The sequence below is a fragment of the Akebia trifoliata genome, chromosome 16, assembly GCF_017979445.1.
Source record: "Akebia trifoliata isolate Shusen 1 chromosome 16, ASM1797944v1, whole genome shotgun sequence".
Classification (NCBI taxonomy): Eukaryota; Viridiplantae; Streptophyta; class Magnoliopsida; order Ranunculales; family Lardizabalaceae; genus Akebia; species Akebia trifoliata.
Window position 1 is genome coordinate 28,549,228 of NC_141390.1, and position 25,540 is coordinate 28,574,767.

At 36.8% G+C, this 25,540-nt stretch overlaps 4 protein-coding genes across 4 annotated transcripts; 1 reads left to right on the forward strand and 3 right to left on the reverse strand.

Moving 5' to 3' along the window:
* Window positions 1-1,320: 1,320 nt before the first annotated feature.
* On the forward strand, window positions 1,321-12,373 carry SAC3B (SAC3/GANP/Nin1/mts3/eIF-3 p25 family). The gene is made up of 16 exons (XM_086427442.1): window positions 1,321-1,520; window positions 1,870-1,974; window positions 2,888-3,115; window positions 4,348-4,446; window positions 5,337-5,459; window positions 5,563-5,793; window positions 5,897-6,141; window positions 6,358-6,458; window positions 6,584-6,799; window positions 7,571-7,798; window positions 7,879-7,970; window positions 8,060-8,153; window positions 8,922-9,014; window positions 9,104-9,912; window positions 9,994-10,108; window positions 10,546-12,373. The coding sequence occupies exons 1-16, from the start codon at window positions 1,384-1,386 to the stop codon at window positions 12,334-12,336; spliced, it is 4,707 nt and encodes a 1,568-aa protein (XP_086283568.1). The 5' UTR covers window positions 1,321-1,383; the 3' UTR covers window positions 12,337-12,373.
* Window positions 12,374-13,290: 917 nt separating this feature from the next.
* On the reverse strand, window positions 13,291-16,210 carry LOC147383281 (putative protein phosphatase 2C 35). The gene is made up of 2 exons (XM_086427443.1): window positions 14,506-16,210; window positions 13,291-13,589 (listed from the first exon to the last, which is right to left on the reverse strand). Exons 1-2 carry the CDS (start codon window positions 15,445-15,447, stop codon window positions 13,458-13,460), a joined length of 1,074 nt encoding a protein of 357 aa, XP_086283569.1. The 5' UTR covers window positions 15,448-16,210; the 3' UTR covers window positions 13,291-13,457.
* A 2,548-nt stretch (window positions 16,211-18,758) lies between these two features.
* On the reverse strand, window positions 18,759-21,558 carry LOC147383282 (putative protein phosphatase 2C 35). Its single transcript, XM_086428620.1, has 2 exons — window positions 19,273-21,558; window positions 18,759-19,097 (listed from the first exon to the last, which is right to left on the reverse strand). The coding sequence occupies exons 1-2, from the start codon at window positions 20,209-20,211 to the stop codon at window positions 18,960-18,962; spliced, it is 1,077 nt and encodes a 358-aa protein (XP_086284746.1). The 5' UTR covers window positions 20,212-21,558; the 3' UTR covers window positions 18,759-18,959.
* A 90-nt stretch (window positions 21,559-21,648) lies between these two features.
* BSM (Mitochondrial transcription termination factor family protein) lies at window positions 21,649-24,575 on the reverse strand. Its single transcript, XM_086428619.1, has 2 exons — window positions 24,291-24,575; window positions 21,649-23,424 (listed from the first exon to the last, which is right to left on the reverse strand). Exon 2 carries the CDS (start codon window positions 23,393-23,395, stop codon window positions 21,821-21,823), a length of 1,575 nt encoding a protein of 524 aa, XP_086284745.1. The 5' UTR covers window positions 23,396-23,424; window positions 24,291-24,575; the 3' UTR covers window positions 21,649-21,820.
* Window positions 24,576-25,540: the final 965 nt, after the last annotated feature.

Here is a 25,540-nt window from a genome sequence, read left to right on the forward strand (position 1 = left end):
GGGTGCTCAAATCATAGAAATAAGTTTGTGTGTGTGCACTTACTAAGATGGTTGTCCTTATTAAGAGTAAGGGTGCTTTTAATAAGGGCATGAGTTAAATTAGCAAATTATGTATTAATATATATTTTATTTAATTCATTATGTCTTTTTTTATTATAAGATGGATTCATAATGCTTGCTCAATCACAAAAAAAAAAGTGGAGTTGTGTATCCCGATGAGAGAGATCGACTTTCTAGCTAGAAAATCATTATTCTTTTTAAAACCATTTTACTTGACATTTTCTTTTTGCTTGATGGGATTAATGGTTAACGGTTAACATTAGTATATAAAGGGGTTCAAGGATTTGATGAACCCAAGACTTTGGAAACAATCTCTACAAGGGCTTACCACTTAGCTAAGTGGTCATTCTTGAACTAGACATAGAATATCTTATAAAAAAACCTAGACATAGAAGATTTTAATTATCCATGATTTTAAATTTCATCCGGGATCAAGATGATTCATTTGAGTCATCTGAGTATCATTCAAGAACAAATCGGATTTTCAACATAAATCATCTCGCACCATGTCTGCTTTGACAATTGCGATGATTTAAGCGATAATTTGAAAATCTGAAAATCTTGGACAAATCAATTGGAATTTTGTAATTTTATTAAAATAAATATGTTTTCTAATTTAAATATTTATTATTTGAATAATTATTATCTATTGACTAAAAACCTAGGGTTGTCAAGAGCTACTATTTAATTGAAATTGAGCTGAAATTGAAAACCCTCGCTCTGATTCCCTTTTTATTGGAATTGATTAGAGGCGGGTCTAAAAATGAATTGGAGTTTAAAATGAGTTCTCTCTTCTAAAACTTTATCACTTTTAAAGAAGAAATTTTTATTTAGAGAAAAAATAATTAATTTATATTTTTAGTATAATAAATTATAACTAATAATAAATTAATTTTTTGAAAGAATTTTATTTTATAATGATTTGAAATACTTTTTTCTCATTCAATTATTGAAAATTGAACCGATGGATACTCGAGCTTTTAAACGATTCCGATTTCATTTGTTTTGAAATTGGAATCGAAAAAAAAATATAATAGTTATGGTTCCAAGTGCCTTCAGAACGAAACCTAACGGAACCATTGATACTCTATAAACAATTTGTAATCTTTCTTAATTTATTAAAAAAATTATATATTATAGTTATTTACATAATTATTTGTAAATCGCACCTGAGACGAGATGACTCGTTCGAGACAACTCGATCTCGTCTATGAGCGAGACGAGATTTGAAACCATTCTTAATTCCCCATTTTTAGAGAGAGACACACACACACACACAGCTGGACAGTTGCAGTTGCAGAGGAACGTTTCTGAGATGCGTTAATGGCGTTCGGGGGCTTTGGCAAAAATTCGGGGCCATCTCTTCCTCCTAAAACACAGCCCCTATTTGGAAATTTTCCTCCTTCTCCTTCCCCACCGATCCCTTTTAACAACAACGCATCTCAACGACGATCTCCCAGGTACTACTCTTCGGTTCACTTCTTTCTTACCTTTCTTCATCTATCTCACTTTATTTCTCCTCCTTTTGTTTCTTTTACTAGTAATCTTTTCTGGGTTTTTGGCGGTATTTTTAATTATTTGAAAGGGGTTTTCAATTATATAAATCCCCCAAAACCTAATCTTGTTGAATTTGGTTGTATTTTCTGCAAGAATCTATACTGATCAATGTGTCTTAAGAGAACCTGCAATACTTGGGGCATATCTAGATAGCAAGTTTTGTGCGAAAAGAGACATTTTTTTTGGCCAAGAAATCTCTTATAGAGCATGTTTATACTCACTTTTTCTTTATTTTATTATTATGGATTATAGTGGTTCTGAAGCTCCACAGAGAGTGGCTTCACCTCCTTTGGATTTCGGAAGAAAGCCTTCTATTGAAAGTGGTCTTTCTTACCGCCCTTTTGTAGAAGCTTGGAGGTGAGTTTCAGTGAAAACCTGTGCTTATCTTTTTCTTATTTGTTATCTTTCTTTTGTTCCCAAAATCATTCTGAGTTTCATTTATCAACTTGAGATCTGCTTGATTCTGAACCCAAATGTATGTGACTAGTAAAAGGATGAGGACTTACACATGCTAATCTAGTAGTTCTCAAAGTTCATTATATGTTAGTATACATTCGAAAATGAACTTACACACACACACACACACACCCACATGCACACACATGCACACATGAACTTAGACACATGAGCGCACACGCACATGTTCATGTGCATGGGGTTGGGGGCGTCGCTTGGGCGGGCTGGATGGAGTTGGGGGTTAAGCTGAGGCCACCTCAGCTTCAAAGTTCAAACAACCCAACTCAAGCTTGACTCTGGCCAACCCAACTCAAGCTCAGACCATTCTGTTCATCCCAAGCCCAAACCAAGTTGATCATCACTAAGCCTGAGCTCAATTTGGGCTAGGCTGGGTTGATCATGTTAGTTGATATAAATATGGGGGATGTTCACCGAGTCAATGGACTTTTTCCCCATATGAGGATGACCTGCTTATTTTAAATTTGTGACTTTTTGAGGTGGTTTTAACTTTTATTTGAAGATGCTATTGGGTTAATGGTATCATACCTCAATACACATTAATAAAGACATTTGCATCCATGATGAAAACATAATTTGTCCTTTACCAAGGCTCACCTATGCATTGATCTAGAACTTTCAACCACATTGTCCTTTTGGGATATTGGAGAAAATCTTCTCTAATTTCTATGTTTTTTGTTTATCAAGGAGCCTTGTCTCTTTAGGCTATAATGCTTATTCGATATATGAATTTCTATTCTTTATTAAATGTTTTATCATATCTGAATAAGTCCCTTATGCTATTTCTATTGTCCAGGCCCTCTGTTTCTCCTCCTAGCTGGACTGACCTCCCAAATTCACTCATCAATGAATCTAATTTTCAAACTCATCAAAGGCCCTCAGTTGCACCATTTATTGCTTCACGCAATGCTGGAACAAGAAGTCCACCCAAGCCTTCCAACTATCAAGGACTAAAGAGGACTAGATCTCCTCCATCTGCTAATGAAGTTCTTTTGGATAATTCCACTCAAGATGTTGTTGGAAGGTACATTCATTTCACATATTTTTTTTGTATGGGATTTTTTTCTTTTCTTTTTTCATTCCACCAGAAGATGTTGTGCATGTATAAGATTATTGAAACTTGCTTTAGATTCAATTACTTATGATCTGTAGTGACATTCACTTTGAGACAAACATATACAATGGAACAAGAAGTGGTCTTTCATCATGGATTTCCCTCTGTTTTCGACCATTATGGATTTCCTTTTGCTTTTTAGATGCTGTTATTCCTATACAATGGTTTTCCCTTTCTGTTTGACATGCTTGGAGATTTCTGTAAATTTGATAAATTGTTGAAATTTTTTGAATCCCCCCCCCCCCCCCCTTTTCTCTTTTCCTGTTTAGATTTTTGGAGCTACAAAAATCCTACCAAACATTGCCCTTTTTGAGGACCCCTGAATGTAGGGTCTTGATGTTGGTGATAATAGGTAGTGTTAGTCTCATTACCAATACCTTTACTAGTGGTTGGATTCTTGGATTCCCTCCAATGTCGTGAAGGTTTGACCCATTGGTACTCATTCAAAAGATTTAGTCTTATTAATGAACTTTATCTCATCATTGAGCATTGCTGTTTTAGCCGTTTTTGTTATTTTAAGTAGTATATGGATCTCCAAATCATGGTATCATTATGTGTAATTAGTTATTACTATCATACCCAGTTTGGGTTTTGGAGGTTGGAATCATGATCGGTATTGAAGTTCTTTAACCAATCTGATATAGTTTCAGGTGAACAATCATATTCTTATACCCATATTTGGATTCTAAATAATATAATCTTGTGCTTTTAGTTTCAATATATGGATCTAGACGCGGTAGATGCATTTTTTTTTTTGGAGTAGTTTAGGACAATTTTATATGTTTATGGTTCACACTATTGGCAGAAAAATTTAACAGGGTTACCTTTTATTTTTCTGGGTGAGATGGTTCAGGCTTTGAAATCAATGTTAAAAAGTCAAATTAAGGGCTAACCATTGGGAATATTTAACAACATCATTCCGTTGATTTCATTACAAGATTAATTGAGCATTTATGATGTATTGTAACTTTGTTAAACTGTCCCAAAGCATGTCTTGGTTTTGGATATTCTGAAGCTGCTGTTTCTCATGTCAATTTGGTTATTTTCCCATTTTTGGTTTCTGTTAGCTCTTCTTCATATTCTTTTTTTATTTTTGTTTTTGCTATATTGGGACTTCACACAGATTTACTACTTGGAAACAGGGCTCCTGGATCTCCACAGAGGATGCATTCACCTCCTTTGGATTTTGAACGTTATCATTCTATTGAGGATTTTCATGACCCTTTTGAAGGAGCTCAGAGGTAGGTAACATCACAAACCTTGGTTCAAAATCTTGTTTTGTCTCAGAATGTCTCAACTGAGACATCTCATTCTTGGAGGTGTCTAAAATGTGACATTGGAGGTTTGTTTTGGTTCAGTTCAGATTTTCTCTGTTGAGACATCTCAGTTTTTTTCAACTGACTGAGGCATACCTTGAGACCAAGGTTTTAAACCATATTTTAGTGGGTATTTAGGAAATGCCCCCTGTTAAATTAGTGATATTAGGGTTACCCCCTTGTAAAATGCAAGATTAGGTATAGCCCCCCTGACCGTAAGTCAGCATGGTTTTTTCTTGATGATTAACAGTGAAATTTTGATTTAGTAAAGTATTTGAAGAGCATTTTGAAAAAAGTCAAAATTTCACCGTTAAATCATCAAGAACACACAATGTTGACTTATAGACAAGGGGGGTAAACAATCTTGAATTTTTAAGGGGTAATCTTAATATCACCAATTTAACAGGGGGTATTTCTAAAATACCCATTTTAGTTTCATCTTCTTTTTCTGTTTGTCTGAGTGCATGCTTGTGCGAAGGCCAAACGTATCAGGTATTGTTCTATGGATCCTAGTCTATCACCGTACTTATCATCCAAAGATGACCACCGGTTACATTTGGCTGCAATAAATTATTTTAGTTGCTTGTTCTAGTGGCGGGCCTAAATGATCTATTTTGAATGGTTTGTGTGCTGATTTGCGACCAAAGATGCATTTTTAGGACTTTTTATGCTTAAGCATGCAAAACTCTCTTTCTGTGTGTGTTCTATCCCCCCAGATGGGGTAACCTGCAAAGGTTGCCATTCAAATATAGTGGTTCCTTGATTCGTCAAAGGTCCTCTGTGATTGCATCTTACAATAGTTTTCTTGATGGCAGAGTCAGGTTGCCAACCACGCTTTCCAACTTTCAAGCCCCAAAAAGGTCCAGGTCTCCGTCTTTAACATCTACAAATGAAGTTCTCTGGAGAAATTCTCACTCACCTCGAGATGATCTCGACAGGTGAAATTAAGAACATACTAGCTGCTTCTCTAAATCATTATTAGGTTTTTTCCTTATGTTCTTTATATCTCTGTGAATTTGATCTGGTAATTCTCTCATCCAGGCCTGCCGTATCTCCTCCAAGTTTGGGTAATAGGTCAAATTTGTTGGGCAATAATGCTAATTCCCAAACTCAACAAAGGTCCTCCCAATTTTCACTTTATACGGATGTTAAAGTTGCTAGAGCCAAGTCCATCAACTCTCAACTTCCGAATCGGACAATGTCACCTCCTTTACCTTTTGTTGATGAAGTCTTCCCAGGAAATTCCCATTTCACCCAAGACGAGAATGAACGGTAAATTCTTGGTTCATTATTCAATGAACTGTTACTTTCGATACCTTATAAAAAAATAAAAAAAATTCTAATTCCTTGTACTTTACACCAATTCTAAATGCAGAGAGATGCAAGCAAAGGCAAAGAGATTGGCACGCTTCAATGTTGAACTAAGTCAACCAGTGGAAAGTAATCAAGACCTTGCAAAGCACAAACTTTCAGGGAATAGGCCTGATCAAGCTTTGGTGGAGAGACGGAAAATTGTTGCTGAACAAGCCCTTGAAGCAACAGGGGATACTATGTTATCGGATTATGAAAGCTTGGAATCATCAAGTGTTATAATTGGGTTATGCCCTGATATGTGTCCAGGTATGTTCATCTTCTAAATTGGTTTGATCCTGAATACAATTTGATGGTAGTTTTGATTTGCAATTTTGAATTCGTGTAGTTTGAACTCCCTCTTAGTTGTTAGTATTTAGAAGTTGTTACCCTCTTCCCTTAATTCTTCATGGAAAGTTCTTAAAGAGTATGTGAAGATTAGTTTGATCTCTTAAGATGGTATTGAATTCTTCTTTCATGTTTCAGAATTGGAAAGGGAGGAACGTGAAAGGAAAGGAGATCTAGACAAGTATGAACGCTTGAATGGAGATAGAAATCAAACTAGCAAAGCCCTTGCTGTTAAAAAGGTAGTCCGCAATTCTTTCACGGGAACTATCTGTCAAGTAGAATTTGATTTTTTCAGGAATTATCTTTTTTTTTTCCCTCAAATATAACAGGAAACATGATGGAAAGTCTTATATGATTTATACAGTACAATAGGACGGCCGAGAGGGAAGCTGACTTGATCAGGCCCATGGAGGTTTTGCAGAAGACAGTTGATCATCTTCTGGCTTTGCTAGATCAACCTTATGATGACAGGTTTCTGGGCATGTACAACTTCTTGTGGGATAGGATGCGAGCAATCCGGATGGACCTGCGGATGCAACACATTTTTAATCAAGATGCCATAACCATGTTGGAACAAATGGTATTTTCCTCTACAAAATGTCCGTAACACACACACACACATGTGCACATACCCGCACACATGTACACAAGGTACTCATTGGATTTGATGTCATCAATAAACATGGCCTACAATACATATTCATATTGGATGATAGATTTTGGATTTTGGGACAAGTGGCTTGGAAAAACCATGTCTTTTCAATGTAACCCTAATGCTTTTCGGTGGATAATGATCATATGTAACATTTATATGTTACAAAAAAAAACTTGTGACAGGATGGGTGGAAACACGCTGTCCTTCTTACCTGTATTGTACACATGGAGACATATAATTGGGATGTAATCCACCCTTTGATGGGTTCCACTTGAATGCCATTTGATCCATTTCACATTCTTTTGAATAGACTATAAAGAAACAATCGCTACAGAAAAAATTCGATGGTCTGAGGATTATGACCATCCTATCAGATCAAATTTTTTTCTAGGAGTCTCTCCATGGGGGACCCACTGAATCGAGGGCCCAGATCCCTGTTGCATGCATTCCACATGTATACCAACTGAAGAAATATAGGCTTTCTTCCCCTATTTCCACCTAGGAATTTATTCCTTGTTTTATAGGAGCTATTTATCATTATTTTGATTTTCATTTGCTGCCATTTTTTCATGCCTCTTTTTAAATTTTATTTTCATCTGGTAAAGTCTGTTGATGCCATTTTATACTTATCCAATATATGAAATTTGGAGCCTTCTTTAAAACTAAATGGGTCTTTTCACTTCCGCTTGTTGCCAGATAAGACTTCACATCATAGCCATGCATGAATTGTGTGAATACACAAAAGGAGAGGGCTTCTCTGAGGGTTTTGATGCACACCTCAACATTGAGCAGATGAACAAGACATCTGTTGAATTATTCGAAATGTACGACGACCACAGGAAGAAAGGAACTAGTGTGCTATCAGAGAAAGAGTTTCGGGGATATTATGCACTTCTCAAGCTTGACAAGCATCCTGGTTATAAAGTAAGCCATCTGTAGTTTTGATCTACTATCGTGGGCTACTTCCCATTTTATGTGTTTGTGAGAGTAAGAAATTGCATTAGGTTGAACCCGCAGAACTATCACTTGATCTTGCAAAGATGACTTCAGAAATAAGGCAAACCCCAGAAATTCTATTTGCTCGTGAAGTTGCAAGGTATTCTCATCCCTTTTTATTGTTCGGTCTTATTTTGCTGCAGAAGATTTTTTTATGATCTGATTTCTGAGGCTATCATTCCCTTTCAGAGCTTGCAGGACGGGTAATTTTAATGCCTTCTTTCGGCTGGCAAGGAAAGCGACTTATCTTCAGGCATGCTTGATGCATGCCCATTTTGCTAAGGTATTGATGACATGTCATTCCAGTTCTGATACTTTGTCACATTCCAATAATTTTATTGCCTTCAACATCATGCATTGGAGCATGTACTTTTGTAACGCTCGTGGATTATGTAAAAGGAAACTCCAATTGCCATGCAGGAGCTGACACAAATTCATAGTTGTCTTTCCTCTTGCTTTTAGCTATCATTTATGTGTCATATTATTGCATACATAAGCATATCTAAATATAATGTTCTTAGTTAGAACTTATTATTGAAGCCCAGCTTACCTGTTAAAAACAAGAAAGAATTTATGAGGTTACTGGATATTGTGAAAAATTTAAGTCACTTGTCAAATTCGGAAAACTTCAGGAACTATATGAATTTAAAGAAAACTACAAGTAAGTCAAAAAGGAAAGCATATAATCCTTGTGATCTTACCACTACTTTCACTCATTGTATAAGTCAGGTGAGCACGTGTCATGAGTTTTTTTTTTCTTTTTTATTACAGATACAACATCAAACAATATATGTGCTGGTTTTAAAAATTTTGAACTGTTTTTAGTTGTCCCACTCACTTATTATAGTTGTCTTAAGTCTCAATCATAAAATTCACATCCTCATACCGTTTCTGTTCTGTAGATTCACTCTCTATGTGTGTGCTTGTGTGTATGGATGCTATATTTATGGTAGTATGCATATGTGTGTTTCATCATTCTATGTTAGATTGGTGCTTTAATGTTTATATATCAATAAATGAAGTGTAAGTGATGGTATATTCTTTTGACCAGTTACGAACCCAAGCGCTTGCTTCTCTGCACAGCGGTCTACAGAACAATCAAGGAATTCCTGTTTCTCATGTTACAAAATGGATAGGAATGGAGGTATTTTTTGGTTTCATAATGCGGGTTACTTGTGCTTCATCTTTTCCAAAGAGAATTTACTCTATTATGGTTCTGTTTGCTCAAAACAGGAAGAAGATATAGAGAGTCTTTTAGAATATCATGGGTTCGTTATAAAGGAATTTGAAGAATTGTATATGGTGAAGGAAGGCCCATTTCTTAACAGTGACAAGGATTACCCCACCAAGTGCTCCCAACTTGTTCACCTGAAGAAGTCCAAAACAATTATTGAGGATGTTTCTTCTACTGATCAGGTTGTATGGCCCACTCAAGAAGCCAAAAAGGTTGTAAATAAGATAGAAAAACTCGAACCCCAATCCCTACGATTTTCTAAAACAAAAACTTCAGCTAATGCTGTTGATGAAGAAATGATCGATTTTCAAGACTCTACTCCTATATATAACTCACAAGTACAACCGATACTTGAAATACCATCAGCAGCAGGTCAGAGGGTTGGAAATGACCATCAAGAGACTAACTTGGGTTTTGTGCCCTGGGATGTCCCATCAATTCATAATCCTCTGCAATCTACATTGGCTAAAGTTGGAAGAGTGTGCAAACCATTCGAGATCCTCCGAAATGACTCTCTTGAGAGGAATCTACGTTCTAATGTAAAGGGAATGCCCATGCAAACTGTGACAGGAAGTGCACTGCATATTGAGAAATGTGATGGGTCTTATTTTGGACCTTTGGTGGAGAATCCATCCAAGAGAGTAGGAATTAAAACCCAAGATAATGATGAAGCTAGGATGGCTTGTCAAGATGTAGAAGATGAAGAAGCTACATTCATGCATCAAGAAAATGTAATTGAAAATGAAGAAGATTTTGTGGTTCATCAGGAAAATGAAGCTGCCACAGCAAAACTTAAGCTTATCATAAGGTTAATAGCTTGTTTGATCTATTTTGACTGTAAATTGAGGTGTTCTGTATCATCATTGTGCATGTTTTTCTCTCTGATCAGGATATGGAAGCGGCGTTCTTCAAAGCAGAGAGAGTTACGGGAGCAACGGCAATTGGCAGCTAATGTTGCATTAAGTTCATTATCATTGGGCCCACCAATTCGACAAATTAAAGCAGTAAGTAGTCCTCCAGTTTCATCTTCTCAGTACCGTTTGAGCGCTTCCACCTTTTATAATTTTTATCTTTCTGGTTTGGATCCATAGCTCTGTTAGCTGACATACCTCAACTCAACTTTGAGCTCGTGGGTTCAAGTCAAGTTTACTTATAAAAAATTATCCTTCATTGGAAAACTTGGTGAAGTAGACTTGCTGTTTGGCCGAGTCATGCTATTTATCAAGGCCTACCAGAAAATCAAGACCCAACTAGACTTAACAGGCTCCCTTTTATTTTTATATTTTTGGTCAAATACATTCCCTAGAATTCTTGATGATTTGTCCAAATCACCTAGTTGACTCATCTTAGTTTTATCTGGGTGAGCCTATTTCAGTCATGAAATTTCAAACTTTTGCTTTATTCAGTTTGAGCTTCTCATTGTCTTTTTAATTTTGTGAAGCAACCGAGCCATGTTAGTGAGCTTAACATCGACCGCGTTGTGAGGGAGAGACGGGAAATGCATGGGAGATCTTGGTCAAGGCTGAATGTTTCTGAAGTTATTGCCAATATACTAAGCGAAAGGAACACAGATGCTAAATGCCTTTGCTGGAAACTTCTTGTCTGTTCTCCGACAAGCGGCATGGGCGAAGATGGCTTGGGACAGAGAAACCATACTATTCATTGGGCTGGCCAATGGTTGCTCTCTAAACTCATGGGTGATGCAATGGAAAATGACGACGATTTGGCGGTTACGTCTCCAGGCCTGTCTATATGGAAGAAATGGGTTACTAGGCGACATGGTAGCCCTCCAACGTGCTGTTTGTCTGTCGTTAGAGAGACAGGATTTAGTAACTTAGATGATTCAGTAGGTGGTGCAAGTGCTATTCTATTTCTCGTATCGGAAATCATTCCATGGGAGTTTCAAAAAACTCGACTCCACAACCTTTCAATGTCCTTGCCTTTAGGTTCCCGCTTGCCTCTTTTGGTCTTAAGTGGCACGTACAAAGAAGAGATTCACGATCTTTCCTCGACGATTGTTAATGGACTGGGCCTCCATAATATGGATAAAACAAGGATAAGTAGTTTCTCAGTTGTCTTCCTTGTCGAAAACCGACCACCGGAAAACTTGGACGGGTTTTTCAGTAACGATCGTTTAAGAGAGGGACTACAATGGCTGGCTAGTGAGTCGCCCCTACAACCTATTCTTCATTGTGTGAAGACACGTGAAGTGGTTATGGACCACTTGAATTCTTCATTAGAGATGCTTGACAAGATGAACATTAATGTCGTCGATCCCAATCATTGCATCTCAGAATTCAATAAAGCGTTAGATCAATCGGCACAGGAAGTTGCCAATGCAGCAGATGCAAATCCTGCCGGTTGGCCTTGTACGGAGATTGATTTGTTGGAGGAGTCCAGTGATGAGCATAGAGCCATGGAGTCATTTTTGCCAATTGTAGGGTGGAGCACAACTGCAATGATCGAACCAATTCTGAACACAATTCGGGGTAGCAAACTTCCATTATTCCCAGATGATTTGTCTTGGTTGAATCATGGTTCGGATATGGGCAATGAGATAAAGATCCAGAAATCACAACTTGAAAAATGCTTGATCGGGTACTTGGCTCATTCGACTAAGATGATGGATTGGGCACTAGCAACAACTGAGGCAAATGCAATGTTACAGAAGAATGCTCGACTTGAACTACAAGGTTTGAAGTACCGTATAGTTCCGAGATGGGTGTCGATCTTCAAACGGGTTTTCAATTGGCGATTAATGTTTTTGTCTAATGGGATCCACTCTATAGCTTATGTTTTGGACCGCTTTACACCTTTGAAGTTTGGCGTAAGAGACTTCCCTAGGAATGCAACTTCTCCCACTCTAGAAGGAGACATGTCACCACCATATGCTTTGACACAACCGTCTCTAGACGAAATGATTGAAGTTTGCTGTAGTTTGCATCATTCTGAGATGGAGCCTGAGGCCGTTCAACCTCAATCAGGGATGCATCACAAAGGTAATGAAGGTTTGGACGCTACAACTACCCGTGATAATTATGATGAGAACCTTCGACAGGAAGGTGAGTTTACGGAGCCAAGTAATGGTTTTTTATCCGCTAATTATCATTCTAGTAGACAAGTACTGTTAACTACTGAGGGGAAGAAAGAGTCAAATAAGTTGAGCAAATTATTGGAGCAGTGTAACATTTTGCAGGACTTGATAGATGAAAAGCTAAGTATCTATTTTTGATTACCTAGTACTCTCCCTGTATTGGATGATTTTTTTTTTTAAATATTCCATTGTTGTCTGCATCAATTGCCCAGAAAACTAAATCTGATATAAATGAATGAATCAAAGAAAGAGATCCTTGGACTGAAATCAGGATTATTGGCGTTATATTTGATTTTATGGTTCACATCTTCACAAAAAATTCGTTCATTTTTTAAATAATAAGATCTAAAATAATGAAAATGGTCTCTTGGAGATATTTCTTGCACGTCAAATTAACTAGTTTATCGCTAAAGGTATACTTTTAAAGTTGTGGTAACAGTAATCTGTCGTGGTACTATGATTCAGACAGAATCTGAATGCAAAAGCTCCCCAAATTCGCCACGAAGGAATGCTGTCATATTTTTTACAAGTCAATGAGCAACATGGCTAAGGATAGAAAAAAATGAAGGTTCAAGCACAAATAATGGTGAATCACACATTATAACAATAATTTTAAACCATGTGTAAGTATACTCATGTCATGATTTTTTTCCCCCTTGTGTTGATTTTGAATTTGCTCTATAAATAAGAGTAGTAATCTCCTTCCAAAATCAACAAAAAATATTATCACGATGAGTCGTGCTGGAGTGACCTTGAGATTGGACCTCATATCACACATCTTGACGTGAAAGTGCATAGGAACCATAGATGCTTTTCACTTGTATCTCAAGGAAAAACGTCTATGGTTCCCATACAATTTCACATCAGGGTGTGCGATGTGAGGTCCAATCTTGAGGTCACTTCAGCATTATTCTATCACGATCCTTTTGGTTTTATGAGATGGGTAATCTCGAATCGGTCTAGGAGGCCTAGCTACCTCAAATCAACCATCGTCTTTCATTCCTTCATCATTTCTTTGATATATTTTCTATACGTCAATGAAAAAGATGAGTAACATGGCTTCAGAGGAAAAGATGAACTTCGAAGTACAAATTATAATGAATCACACACGTTACAATATCAAAGATGGAAAGATTACAATTGTTCAATTAAACAAAGATACGTTGTGCCATAGTGATAGTCAGCTAATGAAATATGTTCTTTTTTCATACACTTAGTGTAAATAGAGGCACATTTGTGGAGAGGGAGATTTGTTTCATTCATACTAGATCTTTGATGTGTACAATGATGATCGTTATATCGTCTGTTCGGCTTCCATTATCTAACCATAGCCTGTAAGATTCTGCTGCAATCGCGGCACACGCATCTCGAGGATCTTTATAACTCGCCACCTAAAAAATTCAAAGACAGTAGGAACTATTATTTCTCGATGGTAGATATGAGAAGAGTTCAATACCACCAAGACAAGAAATCCAATGGAAGACAAGGTTCATGAACATGAAATCCAAATTAAACGACAATAAAACCTCCGATGCAGCAAGTCAAAAGATGTTCAACAAGGAGTCGAATAAATAAAAAATTAAACAAGATTTATAACATTTCGATAATCTTGAGTCCAGTTCTATAATAATGTTATTCAGGGTTACAAATAAAAACAGGAGATATTTACGAAAAAGTGATCAACTTTTGACTAATTTACGATTCTGGCTCACTGTTCATTGTAATTACCAAAACATGAACGATAACGAATTCTGAGGTTTTTAAAGTGACCATTTTGCATTTTAAAGTGACAATTTCATTTTAAACCTACGAAATAGTCACTTCGTTCTGAATTTTTTAACGAAAATGTGATTGTTCACGTTTTGGTAATTAAAATGAATAGTGAGCGGGAATTGTAAATAACTCATTTTCAGCTCAATAAATGGTAATTCACCCAAAAAAGTCTTAAGGAAACTGCAAATTTGCCCCTCAATTATTTCTTTTGTTCCATTTTTTTACTCTACTTTACATGGTCGGATTGTATTTCTATTATTGCGACATTTTTCTTTTTACGAATTGTGATTTACATCATAGAAGGTCTCAATTTTTCTATCTAGCTTTTATATAAGTGAAATTTTTTTTCCAATCTAATTGCATAAACATGATTATATATAGTTCCAACATGGCGATATTTCATGCATCCTTCCTTATTGACAATGAGAAATGCCAATGCCACCTTAGGAAAATTAAAGAACATATCACACTAACCAAAAACTACATGGATGTTGAATTGAGCAAGAAACCTTATAAAGACATAATTGGTCTTACCATATTGACAACTTCTTGGCTGGAAAGGAAATCGAAAACTCCATCACTTGCAATCACAAAGAATGGGTGCTCATTCGTCAGCTGAAAGTTTGACACCTCAGGAACAGCAATTGAACCAATTGTCTCAGCTATACTATCTCCAACACTCCTTGAAAATGCAGCCCCGGGGTACATCCCATCCTGTACCCACAACCGCGGTGGATCACCAGGCCAACTCTCTTCATCACCCCAATTCTGAATACTTGGATCCAAAAGCCCTTGTATCTGTTCGGAAGTCAAAATCCTAGCGCCACAAAGCTTCACTCTCTCATATTCATCCTTTCTAAATGGATTCTGATCGGATGAGAGGTCCTCTGCAATAACACGATTCCCACTCTTGACACCAATCACAGCCCGAGAATCACCCACATTTGCGACGAAAAGGGTGTCCCCATTAACAAGAACGGTAATTGCCGTTGTACCACTCAACGCATCGTTTATTTTACTTTGGTGAAGTTCGGTATTTGTGGCTTCAAATGCAGAATTATATGCTTTTATGGGATCCTCTAACAATGTGGGGTCATTGGAGAGGATCTCAACCAGCCTATCCTTGACAAAATTTGAACATTCGGTGCCAAATTCTCCATGCCCATCAAAGACCCCAAAGAAATGGAGATTTGGGTTATCTTTGAGTTGGGTTTTGATGCAAAAGCTGTCTTGGTTTTCTTTATCGGGGGAGTCGGGGTAGTAGCCTCGCTGTGTGAGTGCCGAATACTCTAAGTGGTAATTGTGGGAAGGGACAGGAATGGATTCAACCATATACCCCGTAAGTAGGTGTCGATAATTCTTTTGGGGATGGATGTTGTTGCTATGATCTGGACCACCAACCTCATGAAGGTCTCGGGTATTGGCATCAGACAACGTGGGGTAACGACCACAACACCCCCCTTGAACACAACCCATATTTGGAGATAGAGAAGACTAGAATTTAAAACAGTCTTAATAGGCTAACTTTGAGAGAACACCTAGAAGCAACATCAAAGGAAGGCTTGAATTCAAAGGAGAAATGGGTTTTCCAAAAAGCACATTGTGGTATTAAAAGAGGGTTTTTATATACATAATCATGTATTGGAAGCAGAATTCAAGAACCTAAACAGCAATAAATCATGGTTTCTCTCACAAATATGGTTTTCTAGAGAAATACTTCATACCCAAATAAGATAAACAGCATAGAGATATCCTTGTAAGAATTTCAATTTCTAATAATGATGCCAATCAGACACAAAATCAGCTTTAAACAAATATTAAATTAACAGAAAGAAAATAAAAGAGAATTTCCCTGGTCCAAGCTTGGAAAGTCTCCTCTTTGCAGAGAAGATGGCAGAGAGCCTTTAGAGACCAAATTAACACTAGACCCTCAAGTCTTCTTTCTCCTAAGAAGAGAGTGAGATTGAGTTTTAGATGGGGTTTGATGGGTCTTTGTATAAAGACCATATCCCAACTTCTCCTAAGACCTAAGAAAGGAACAAGGTTTCTAGACCTAATTAGAAGGCAAGAATGAAGAATATGAGGTTGGTTGGTCTTTCTTGAACTTGTGCAAAGTTTTGAGTTTGATTGAGAATCTTCTTCTTTTAGGGAAGGTTCCTAGAACTTTGAATGAGCAGAACACCCACTCATTTCTTCTGTTTAGACAGTTATGTGAAGTTGGGTGGATTTCCAAAGCTGTCTTGTTGGCAGTTATCATTGGTTTTAGATTTTCTCAAATAAAATCTAAATCAAAAGAAAATTGAGCTGCTATTGGCACCCCAACTTTTACTTATTACACCCCAATTAAAAATAAAGAAAATAAGTGAATGATTAGAATAAGTAAAAATTGGGGTGCCAATAGAAGCTCTCTCCCTCTCTTTGTTTTTTTGGGTGTAGGAGTTTATATGATTGGAGTTGTAATGTTTGAAGGGTGTGTTTTAATCTTTAATTGGGATGTGGTGTAATAAGTAAAAGTTGGGGTGCCAACAGCAGCTCTTTGTACCACTTCCAAGTGTCCCTTTGTGTCATTTACTGCACTCATATAGTGGAGTAAAAGGGGGAGAAAACAGGTAAAAAAAATATCTCTGAATGAGGTAAAAATTATTCTGAAAAATTAATTTTCTAATTAAGAACAGTTGACACAATATCAAAAAAAAAAAAAAAAAAAACAAAGAATAAATGGCTTGTATTTCTCCTTGGTTGGTGGAGTAGTGCCTATCTCGACTGATTTACAAGTCAAAAAGGTTGTTTGGTTGTATCCCTAAGACCATTGACATATTTTCCAAATTTTTCCACATGTTACTCTCTAGTATGAGAATTTCAAGTGGTACACCTAAGTCCCAACAAACTCAATTTTCTCACTTTTTTAAAAGTTTATTTATTAAGATTATATATTTTATTATTATTTTATAATCAAAATATATATAGAATTTGACTTTGAATTATTTCTCTCGAGTAGATTTGTACAAGTATCAAACAAATAATCATGAAAATGATCCGGGTCAAGATTTACCATTACTAGATCAAGAAAAAAATTAATCCAAAACATGTAAGATGATTTTTATCAGAGTCGTGATTTTCTGACTCCCCCCTCTGACATACTCCCCCATACTCGCTTGATGTGGCATGTGCTAGAATCATAGATTTTTTTCATCAGGATACACAACTACACATCCCCATAAATATATACAGTTGTGTATCCTAAGGAAAAAAAATCCATGATTCTAACACATGCCACTTCAAGAGAGTATTGGGGAGAGTCAGAAAATCATTGATCCTTTTAGAGTCGTGATAATATGATGCCCCCCTACACTCCCATCACAAAATCGTAGATCATTTGCCTTGAGATACACAAGGAAAAGATTTAGGGTTACATGTATCCCGAGGCAAATGATCTACGATTCTAAGATAGGGCCGTGTGTCAAAGGGACGGGGTTAGAAAATCATTACTCTTCTTTTTTATTATGACCAAACAGGTCCAAAATCCCTTTCCCTATTTATTTCATATCCAAAGGATGGGTAATTTGTTAGATTTAGAGAGAGAGATGAATCTAGGCAAAATCCAAAACTCTTTTTTTGGAAAAGCTTGGAAAGGATAACTTATTTCTAGGTTAAAAGGGTACAAGAAAAGCATTTCTCACATCAGCAAATATTCCCTTAGCTTTAGCTTTTTGGTTTTACCTTCTTTTCTTGTTTCCCAATCCTATCTATCCAAATCATTGCTAAGCAAAGCACAAGAGGGCAAGTTAAGATGTCTCGTTTACAATACTTCAGCAGTGGATGCTAAACAGTTCACTTACATGATATAGGACCCACCATCTTTGTAATGGACAATTGGGGCACCATTTGATTATTATGTTCTTGTTTGATCAACCATTTACCGATCCAATATAGAGAGCCAATCCTGATATTATGATTAAAAATGTAGATTATATATGATGAAATCGGATTCGATCTCATGAAATCTAATCCATTTGTTATTGGATTAAATTTGAAATCTAATCTTGTATTTGTATATATATACTATTATATTGCCTTTTCTAGTCTTACTTTTTCATCCATGACAACATCATTCACCTGGTCGCCTTCAATTTTATTCATCAAATGTTTTGGTTCTATAAATCATATATGCAAAAATAATACAAATTCGAATCAAATTTTTGACTATCCAGTGACGGGCTTAGGTATTTCTTATCTTAAAACCCTTAATGATTTTGATTGATTCTTAGTGCATTGGCTCCGCCATGGCTGGGGGATATGAAGTGGGACTGTATGCTTGCTTGCTCGAAATAGAACTTGTGAGAGGAGTGAAACCAAGTATGTTTGCCCTTTCAGAATAAATTTATTCCTCCATAGTTTTAATTTTTTGAATTTAAACCCTTTAGTTCATTGGACAATAATATTACATCATATGCAAATATGAAGGACTATGTTATTTGAATTCCTTCGATGCTAACGTAAAATAATAATAGAAGGAATTTTGAAATTTGAAATAATAGAAGGTAACATTTTTTTACCTTTCACCCTCAAAATCTTATTTTCTTTAACATTTAAATCTCAATAACAAGATAGGATTTTGAAGATGGTGGGTTTTGACAAGAAATCTAAAACCATTATTTGTATATTTCTTCATCTTTTTATGAAACTTTCCTCAATTTATCCGAATCGAAGTGCCACCGAATAATTACTAAATCCGAATGGCATTCACCCTCAAGGAAAAGCACCAGTAACATGGCTAGAGACAGAATCACACACATTAGAATAATAAAGATGAAAGCTCAAACTGTTAGAAAGTTAAACAAAGATGGGTTGTGCTTTAGTAATAACCAGCATATGAAATATCCTATTTTTTATAAAACAATTACAAATATTTGTGCTTTGTATCCTATTTCACACATTTCTAGTAAACAAAGAATGGAAATATTTGCGCAGCTAGAGATTTGTTTCACTCATACAGCTCCTAGGCCTTTGATATATACGACGATGATCGTTATGTCGTCAGTTTGGTTTTCATGCTCTAACCATAGCTTGTAAGATTCTCCAACAATGGCCGCACATGCATCCCGAGGATCTTTATAACTCGCCACCTTCAATATTAGAAACCCAATGTGATTATTGAAAAGTGGAGAAAACAGATTTTTGCAGCAAATTAAAGACCATGAACAAGAGTTTGCTCCATTAATGATGCTAAACTCTATAAAAGGGTGAACTCCTATATTAAAATAAAAAACTCTATTAGCAAGTAAGTATACTTGGTCTAACCATTTCGACAACTTCTTGGCTTGAGAGGACATCGAAAACTCCATCACTTGCAATCACAAAGAACGGATTATTATGCATCAGCTGAAATGTTGACACCTCGGGAACAGCAATCACACCGATCTTCTCAGCGAGACTATCTCCTACACTCCTTGAAAATGCAGCCCCGGGGCCCGTCCCATCCTGGTCCCACAGCCTTGGTGGATCACCACCCCAAGTTTCTTCATCCCCCCAGCTCTGGATACTTGGATCCTCAAACTCTAGTAACTGACTAACACTCAAAATCCTGGCACCACAAAGCTTCACCCTCTCGTATTCGTCCTTTCTAAATGGTGTCTGATCAGATGAGAGGTTCTGTGCAATAACACGATTCCCATTATTAACACCAATTACAGCCCTCGAATCACCCACATTTGCAACGAAAAGCGTGTTCCCGTTAACAAGAACAGTAATTCCAGTTGTTCCACTCCCAGTATCATTTATTGTGCTTTGGCTAAGTCTGGAATTTATGGATAGAAATGCAGACTCAAATGCTCTAATGGGATCCTCAGACAAAGTGGGTTCATTGGAAAGGATCTCAACCAACCCATCCTTCACAAAATTTGAACAATCGGCGCCAAATTCTCCGTGCCCATCATAGACCCCAAAGAAATGGAGGTTTGGGTTACTTTGGAGTTGGGTTGTGTGGCAGAAACTGTCTTGGTTTTTTCTATCAGGGGAGTTGGGGTAGTAGCCCCGCTGTGTGAGGACTGAATACTCTAAGTGGAAGTTGTGGGATGGGGCGTGGACAAACTCCAATGGATTCCCTGTAAGTATGTGCCGATGGTTCCCATGGGGATGGGTGTTGTTGCTACGATGTGGACCGATCTCATGAAAATCTTGGGTATCCACATTGGACAAATTTGAGTGATGACCACAGCACCACCCATGAATGCAACCCATGGTTGGAGAAAGTGAAGACCAAAATTTGAAACAATCTTAATAGTGTAGTTCAAGAAACGCCAAGAAGCAACATTGAAGGAACTGAACTAAACCCCAGGAGGACTTGAATCCACAGGAGAAATGGGTTTTCCTAAAAGTTTTTTGTGGTATTAAAAGAAGGTTTTTTATGCAGAGACCATGTCTTGGAAGAAGAATTTAAGAACCAAAACAGCATGCTATGCAACATACTTTGGAAAAATACAGAACCTAAGTTTGATTCTAGAGAGATGTAATATGGGTTCTCTCAGAAATACGGTTTTCTCTAGGAATACTTCATACCCAGAATAATATAAATAACCTTAGAGCTACTCTTTGCAAGAATTTCAATTTATGATAATGATGCTAAGCAGACACAGAACCAACTTCAAACAAATATTAAACTAATACAAAGCAAAGAAAAAAAAATTGGAAAAAAGAAGAAGAAGAAAAAAGCCAAAAAGAACAGAGAATTTTCCCTGGTCCAGCAATGGGTTTTCTTGAGCTTGGAAAGTTTCCTTTTTGCAGAGAAGATGCAGGTTTAGAAAAAGAGCCTTTTGAGACCAAATTCAACAAAACAAGACTCTCCAGGAGCAAGTGGTCTAAGAAGGTATGATGATGAGAATCAAGTAATCCTTCTCCTGAGAAGAGAGTCACCTTGGGTTTTAAATGCGGTTGGAGGGATCTCTGCATAAAGACCATATTCCAACTTCCAAGAAAACAAAGTATAAGAAGCCAAACTCCCCAAGGAAGGAATAACGTTTCAAGACCAAAGAAGTAAGAATCTGGGTTTGGTAATTTTAGAATTTAGGAAATTTTTTGGGTTTAATGTACAATTATAAAAAAAAAAAATGATAAATTTTAAAGGAAAAAAAAAATACAAAAACAAATTACATTGTGGTCGTGGGGAGCTAGGGCTGACCGAGCCTCTTGTCTCACTGAATCTGGATTTCCACTAATTGGGTATTCAAGAGTGCTGGGATATTAAAATTTGTTGGTTATTGATCAAGAACAAACTAATTTATTAAGTTGTCGTACAAAAATTCTGTTGTGAGAAGCAATAACACCTTCAAATGCTAGTAAAAAAATAAAAAAAACAAGTTACTTAACAAAATCAACAAATCACCTGCCAATCATTACAGAGTACACTAATGCTGGAGTGACATTGGATTTACTACGATTTTTACATTTTTTTTTTATCGGTACTACAATTTTTACATTTACGTGGAGGTGTACACATAACCATAGATGTGTTTACTCATATCACGAGGAAACAGCATCTACAGTTATGTGCACACCTCCATATCAGAAATGTAAAAACCACAGTAAATTCAATGTCACCCCAGCACGACTCCATGGAGTATGGACAAAGTGAGCTTAAGGCAGAAACAAACAACGCTCACATTATTGTAATAAGCAAAATTAAATCTGAAATACTTCCACTACTTGATTCTGATCCATGGAAATGAGAATTTACAAGAGAATGAAAGTTTTTAAGTGATTCAATATTACAAGTTCAACTTTTTAAAGCACTGCACTTAACCCTTATTCTCAACAAGAAGAATCTGAAAGAACTGATATCCTCCACATTGATCTATATGTATTCATCATCACTGTCCTCATCATCTTCAGAAGATGATTCATCTCTCCTTGGTTCCAACAGTGTATTCATGCTGAAAGATGGCTCCATTTCCATCTCCTCCATGTCGATTAAATCATAGTCCATCCGTTCCGCAAACTTTTCATCAGAGCAATTAAGAAGCCACCCAAGAGAACATTTCAAACCCTTGCTGACGATTATCTGATGTCTAGGCTTTATTGTTGATTCTAGAGCATAAGTGAAGAATGCTGGGAAGGCAACCAAGTCATCCAAATCCCCACCCATCTCTCTTTGGAAATACTCAAAGTTAAGCTTCATAATGTCGAGATTCAAAGCAAGCAATTGGGGACACCCCACAACCATCTTTCTCAGTTGTTGTAAAGAGAAACCACAATCTTTTAGGAAATCTACATGCCTTAGTAAAGGAGACCGACTGAGGCTAACAACCTGAGGCATCTTCTCGATCATTCTGCCAAAATCCTCGACATCCACATCTGTACTTGATTTGAGCAAGTTATGTTGGGATGTAAGCTTTGACTTCAGTTCAATTCCTAAAATCTCGGGATACTGTGCTACAACCGAAGCAAGTGATTCTTTTCTCACACCAATATCCAAAAGGGCTTCCACATTTGGTTTCACTAGATCCTCCAATCCAAATCCAAGGATGTAAGGTCGCTTCTCAATCAACCTCGCCACAGCTAGTCTTGGAATCCCAAGGCTCTCAAGGTACTCCACGAAAGGCTTGATAACCCTGCCAACTCGCATTCCCAATATTTCAGGGTATCTCGTTAGAACCCCTCCGATTTCTCTTCTTGCCACACCGATTCCAACCAAAAAAGCCACAGACGTGCTCATGGTCCCCTCAAGCTTGAACCCCAGAACCTCTGGATACCGCTCAAGAACCCGAGGGACAACATTCGGCTTAATATCCATCCCTTGAAGGTATTTAACAACAGGTGCAAGGTCAACTACGACACTAGCATGGAGAACTTGCGGGTATCTTCGCAAAAAGTCTGTAAAAGTAGATTTGCGGACACCCAATTTCCCAAGATAGTCAAGCACAGGGATCATGTTCTTTTTCACACTACAGCCAAGGACTAATGGGTAGTTGTTAATGTCCTCAATGGTGAGACCAAGTTTATGAAGGAAGTCCACACGTTCCCTCATGACATCAACCGTGACGGGAAGCTCTAAACCATCCAACTCATCAGGGACAATACCAAGACTTGTCAAGAACTCGTAAACCCGGGCACGGTTAGCTGTTCTCTCATTCTTCATTTCTAGTAAACTAGGCCTACTATAAAGGGATGGAGATCTTCCTTGTTTCCGATCCAAATGGGTACTAGATCTTGACAAAGATGAATAATCCACAGAACTAGAAGCAAATGTTCTCTCAGCAATCGAATAACGAATTCTTGTTATCGGCCCATTTTTCTTCTCTCTTGAATTTGATATTTGAGGAGTCAATGGTGTATTTAACTGGGGGATACGAAAGGTAAGAGCGGGTAACTCCGCATGGGACAACAACAATCGGGGTTTTGGAATGCCCGTATGACCAAGAACCTTCATCTTTTTACGGGTTTGTAATATCGGAGGATCTGCATAAGTAGCACATGGAATTAACAATATTGTGCTTAGGATTTTTTTTTAACTTTTCCATAGAAGAATTAGATTAGACTTATCAATGGCAGTATGCAAGTTTCAAAAGGAAAACAAGATAGGGCCAAAGCCTAGTTTTGATAAAATTAGGACATGGCTCCTAGTGAGAATACAAATTTGCCCTTATTAAATACAAAGTTTTCCTCTTTGCATTTACAGAAAATGTTCAATATTACCTTTTGCAAGGGAAAATTTGTCTTCTCACTTTGAGAAGAGCTCAATTAATAAAGCAGTATGTCCTAATTACTTTTTTTTTTAAGAATCAGTACAAAAAAACCCAATTTTTTTTTATAAGTAAAAGAAAAAAAAAAACCCCCAAATTTAGAGACATGGATATCTGAATTAGGGTTTTTCCACTGAATTTATGTATAGCAAACCCTAAAAGACAACAAATGATGTACATTTTCAGGAACCTTGGAATCTGGGAGTCAACAGTAGCAATGAAATAGTTGACACTAGCATCAAACCTATTCAACAAATTAAACCTTTTTCAACCTGAGAATCTGTGCTTCTATCTCATCAAGTTAAGTGCTGAAAAACAGAATCGAAAGAACTAATTAATTAAATTTTTTTTTTTTTTTTAAACAATAATTTTTTGAACCAGGTTCTCAAAATTTCATCAATCCTAGATTCCTAGCTCATGATTTGCAGAAAGTAAACACCAAAAACCCTATTTCTCAGATATCACAATCCAAATTTTCATTTTAAAAAAAAATAAAAAAAATAACTTTGCCGCTAAACAATGGTAATAAAAACCCTAATTTCCAATATTCAAGAAAAAGGTTTTAGTAGCAGTTGTCAGTACCTTAATGTTCTATCTTTGTTGTTTATATCTGCTTTGCTGCTAACAGGAAGAGAAGCAATTTCTCCTGTCTGAAAGGCTAGATAGATAAAATATCAAATATGGAGGAGCATCCCTGCATCTAACAGTTGCTAAAATGCGCCATGAGTATAGGGTTCACTGTAGGATGGACTTCTGCAACTCAAATTTAAATGAGAGGCGAAGAAGTGTTGCAAGAGAGAGAGAGAGCTTCAAGAAGCTCACTTTGCTCTATCTTCTTTGCTTAAACTCTGGGATTGGGACTGTGAGAAAGAAAATTTAGACATGCCTCTCTATGTTTTTGTGAATGTTTGAGACACCCCCATACATTTTCAAATTGATGTTGTACCCCTTGAAATCGGTCTTTTCTTATAGACTAAATGAAATTACCTGAATGCCCTTATCTTCGATTAATATTCAAGTTAAGATAATATTGAAAAATCTGGGATTTTCTACACAGGATTAAAGAAAGATTGAGAAAGGATGGTTTGACATCGAGGCTTAATAGATGGAAAATGCTGGAATGACACAAAGGTGACAAAAATGATGTGGTGACTTGCACATAATCGTAAATGATTTTTACTCATATTTCATGAAAAAGCATCTACAATAATGTGCATGACACCCCATCACGAGTCTTAATAGATATAAAGAGAGAATAATGATAAATGGACTCTCCCTATAATATACTCTCCTAATGTGGCATGTGCATAGAATCATAGATTTTTTCTCGGGATACACAATTACATGTCAAAGGAGGAATACACAATCATGGGTTCAAGTTCAGCTTACCCATAAAATAAAGAGTCGTGATAATCTAACTCAAAAAATCATACTTGGTCTGTACTCGGTTGATGTGGTAAGTGCACAAAATTATAGATCTTCTTCGGGATACAAAAGGAAAAAGTCTATAGTTCTGTGCACGCACCAATCATGTCAACTGAGTACAAATCGCATATGTTTTTTCGAGTCATTTTATCATTAGTCTAAAATAAAATAAAATAAAATAACAAGAATTTTGGGTAGAGGGTGAAATATTGGGAGTGCATTGTAAGTTAGATAACACAATCTTGTAGGATGCCTTCTGACTTGATCTAGTATTATAGTGGTTAATAAGTCATTCTCATGCCCTTCTATATATATGATAAAGAGTCGTGATAATATGACTTGCTAGGTGGTATACTCAAATAACTCCATGACATGATAAGTTTGGGTATCGTAGATGTGTACACCTT